The sequence below is a fragment of the Temnothorax curvispinosus genome, unplaced genomic scaffold (assembly GCF_003070985.1).
Source record: "Temnothorax curvispinosus isolate PA1 unplaced genomic scaffold, ASM307098v1 QBEX01006775.1, whole genome shotgun sequence".
In the NCBI taxonomy this organism is placed as follows: domain Eukaryota; kingdom Metazoa; phylum Arthropoda; class Insecta; order Hymenoptera; family Formicidae; genus Temnothorax; species Temnothorax curvispinosus.
In genome coordinates this window covers 7,337-11,577 of record NW_020216555.1, presented here as the reverse complement: position 1 = coordinate 11,577, position 4,241 = coordinate 7,337, and the positions used below count along the sequence as shown (strand labels likewise).

Below are 4,241 nucleotides of genomic sequence, written 5' to 3'. Positions count from 1 at the left end.
TTGAGCGAGGAGGAGAGAAACTTGTATGCGAAACAAGACGAGTTGTCAGTGGATAAAAGGTGTCTACTGTGGGGATATAGAGTTGTGGTTCCAGAAAAGCTCAAGGAAAGTGTCCTTTGAGAACTTCACGCATCGCACTTCGGAATAGTGAAAATAAAAATGATTGCAAGATCATATGTGTGGTGGCCGAACATCGACAGTGAAATCGAGAATATGGCGGCATGTACAGTATGTGTGCGAGAAAGAAAAACACCTGCGAGCGTACCTTTGACACCTTGGCCTTACCCCAATAAGTTTTGGAGCAGAATTCATTCAGACTTTTTAGGTCCATTCCACGGACACATGTTCATGGTAATTATAAACGCATACTCAAAGTGGCCTAAAGTAATTGATATGCACAAATGCACGCAAGCTCCAAAAGTTATTGACAAATTTAAGAAGATATTCGTTAGGCATGGTCTACCAAGACATCTTGTTACCGATAACGGAACTCAATATACGAGTAATGAGTTTTAAGACTTTGTAAATAGAAACGGCATTAAACACAGCTTCACTGCGCCGCACCACCCGGCAATGAATAGCGCAGCAGAAAACTTTGTAGAGACTTTTAAAGACAAAGTGGACAAAATAGTAAAGAGCGGTAAATCGTTAGATTATGCGGTAAACTTATTTTTATTTGATTATAGGACGTCGGAACATTGCACAACAGGAAGAACGCCAGCGTATATGGTTTATAAGTGAGAATTGAGAACTCGTTTTGATTTGTTAAAGCCGGACGTTAGCAGTGATGTTTCCGATAAACAATTAGCTCAAGTTATCGCGAAAAACGGTAGTCGAAATGTCGAATTCCAAATTGGAGAAACAATACAGAAATTGTCTCCTGTAACGTATAAAGTCGAAATAGCACCCAAAATTTGGAAGCGGCATATCGATCAAATTATTAAGTACCCGAAGGCGAACATTAGAACCGCAAGCGTTATCAAATCAGTCAAGGAACAACCACCGATTGTAGTGCGGGGTTCAGAACGGTTAAAGAAGTAATGTCGGAATTTACGAGGGAGGAGTTGTGGTGTATTTACGGTGCTCCTACATTGTTAGCTTGGCTTTGTAATCATGTGATTCGGGAATGATTTCCCCAAATGCCGCGATATTGCCAGAGTGAGAACACGAGGGCAGAGTCAGTCGACGGCCGATGCTCCCGTGTAACGTGCGGGCACGGTACGCATTGTAAGCAGAGCTGGATTACTTAATAATAAATCATCATATAGTTTATCATATAGTTTTGTTATACGACCCCGACCACCTCGCAGGACATAACAATTTTGGACATATTGTTTTTTTGTTCGCCTTAATGTAAACTTATGTGTATTTCAAAAACAAAATATATGTTTTATTATTTTTTAACCTTCGCTGTCATACTTCTTCCTTTATCCGTATGTGATTCTATTGGAGAGAAGGAGGAAAAAAAAAATAATCGAACAAGGTTCCATAGGGGGGGTTTTTTTCTCTCTTTATTTTTTTTAATAATAATAATAATATGTGATTACAATAATTTCTCAGTATTCCCGAAGCACAGAGCGACTAACTCGCACACGGAGAGAAAAAATAGGGAGTAATCCCATAGAGTTACTCTCCTAAATATCACATGGGCGCTATCTATGGGATTACTCCCTATTTTTTCTCTCCGTGCAGTCAACGATGTCATTGCGATCGAAGAATTCGCTCTCGCGTATCGCTCTTGGGACGTTCGCGGGATCCGTCACGGTGGCCGCAATAGCGACGAAGCGCGTCAGCTTCGCGTTGATCGTGTTGATAATCGCGCGCAACGAATTCACGAGACTGTTGACGCAAAGTTCCAGGTCGAACATGAGGAGCATGGTGTTCGTCGACACGATCATACGAGTCGTGGACGTTTCCAGGTGTCGACAGAGTGTTAATCTTGCTAAATTCTAAATTTCAGTTTTCCGTTTTCGAAGCACATCGGTGGTGGAGCGCGCTCGTTCTTTCCGCGCTGTAGATGGGACAACACCGCGCGTTTACGATAGATAAGTTCCTTCCAAGTTTGAGGCGAGAGTGAGATCTCCTTGCCGTGACAATCTCCTATGACGATGTGTATGTAACACGGGAGTACGGCTGTGATACCGACGTCTATGAATTTGTACCCCGTCTTAGTTAATAGGTATCTTCTTTCCAGAATTCTCACCGGATGACGTTCGGCGTCACGTTTCGATGTACTGACGTCGTCGTTGCTGTAACTAAAAATAATTAAAAAAAATTATTGTTATATCGTAGGCAAGCGATACGGGATCGTCGCGAACTCATCACATGTTTTTCCAGCAGTCAACGTTGCCCCGATTCGAAAACGGAGTCTCTAATTCCGTCGATTGCTCTTCTTCTTCTTTTCGCGTTATCGACGCCGTTCTCGAGATCGTCGTCGGATTGGCGCTGTTCGAAATACGGGGCGTGTAACGTCGAACACATCTCTCTCTCTCTCTTTTTTTTTTCTCCGTTGTCGCGGTGCAGTTGGCGGATCACGCGAGAATGAGTCGTTCGAGGAAAGTTGAGGCAAAATATATTTTAAGAAATAAATTACGATTCCCCCTCCTTTCATTAACATTCTCAGGAGTGATATGTAAAGGAGGGGATACGTCGAATCGTTCTATTCTTCCTCTTCTCTATTCGACGTCTCCCTCGCGTCAATTCGAACGAATCGACTCAATAGATCTCGCAGTTGCATCATCAGTCCGTCTCGGGCAGGTAATACCGAAGATCCCAAGATCAAATTTGCCGGATGCGGTTACGGTTTTCGTAAATTCGTTGAATCTGTAGAATCGGTTTTTACTGATAAAATACAGATTACCGTCGATGTATCGAAAGGCCGACGATACGCTGTGAGGTATTCCCGGAAATATCATGTCGATGTGGTAGTACTTAACGATATTCATCGAACAATCGTCTATCTCGCCCACAACATTATCGTTGTATATAACGAAGGTTCGTCCTTCGTTCGTGTTCAGCACGGCGTTGGCTTTCCTGGCGGTATCGGGAATTCCGAGATCTGTGTAAGATCTCGGCCAAGTTGAAACTAGCGTTAGACGCGGATAAGTGATCGTGTAACTCATATTGCCCGCGAACAGCATGATATTGCCCGAGGGCGTCTGATACGCGGCCGTCAGACGTGTGAAATTCTTAGGAAAAAATTTCATGTAGTCCGTCAATAGCAAGGGTTTCTTGTACGTTTCCCCGTCTATATTGATTGACCACATGTATCGTTCGTGCGAGATGTACAATCGACCGTTCGTTATCAATACGGTATCCACGTTTCGCAAGGTGCACAGATTCATCTCGACGTCTTTCGTAGTCGTCGTTGCTATTGTCGTCGTCGGTGTGGTAGTCGTCGGTGTCGTCGTCGTTATTACTTTTGGAACTTTAGCGTTTTCTTTAGCGCCGTACAGGTGTTGAATGGAAAGAACGTCCTCTAGAGTAAGTTGAACGGGGAATGTCTTCTCAGGCACGAAAGCGAACATCACCGAATCTTCGCGGAAGGTGTGCGGCAAGCCTAAAGCGTGACCGATCTCGTGCGTCAACGTCTGAAGTAAATTGTATGTCCCCGGGGGATTCTTAGTCAGCTGTATGTGCCACGTCTCCGCTTTGTCTACGTGCACCTCCAAGACGAAATTGGGGTCTCCGGTGGGAAAGAACGCGTGAGCGACATCTCCGTTAGGACCTCTGAACGCAGACGAACACGGTTCGTTTCGTCGGGAGTATAGCATAGCGTGACGCCCCTTACGAAACGATATCAAAATATCGGGATTCAGCGAATCGCGCTCGAACGTTAGTGACGAATTCGCTGCCCACAGATCGAACGCGGCTCGGGTCGTTTTCAAGATTATGTCGTTGGCTAGATGAAAGTTCCATTTGAGATGTTTCCTCGGTTATTTGTCCGAAAGCGGAGTAAACGTGCGCTCCGAAATGTCCTCGACGCCGCATCGCGGTTTACCCATTCGATTCAGCGTCTCTTCGTTTAATTCGCCGTCGCCTGGTAGTCGATAGAATTCTTGAAACAGTGAGACGGCTCGATGTAACTCCTGCGTAGTGTTGTAGGACGATGAAAATCGCTGTGCACCGCTGTTATCCAGATACCCATATTTTTGCAGAAAACTGATCGCAATCTCATTTTCACTCAATTTACAATTTACCGCGACGACGATAATAATCGCGCACGTAATTACGCGCGCGAG

At 44.6% G+C, this 4,241-nt stretch overlaps 1 protein-coding gene across 1 annotated transcript; it reads right to left on the bottom strand.

Annotated features, from left to right (window-relative positions):
* Positions 1–2,696: 2,696 nt before the first annotated feature.
* LOC112456401 (matrix metalloproteinase-2-like) lies at positions 2,697–3,773 on the bottom strand. The gene has a single exon (XM_025018901.1). It carries the CDS (start codon positions 3,771–3,773, stop codon positions 2,697–2,699), a length of 1,077 nt encoding a protein of 358 aa, XP_024874669.1.
* Positions 3,774–4,241: the final 468 nt, after the last annotated feature.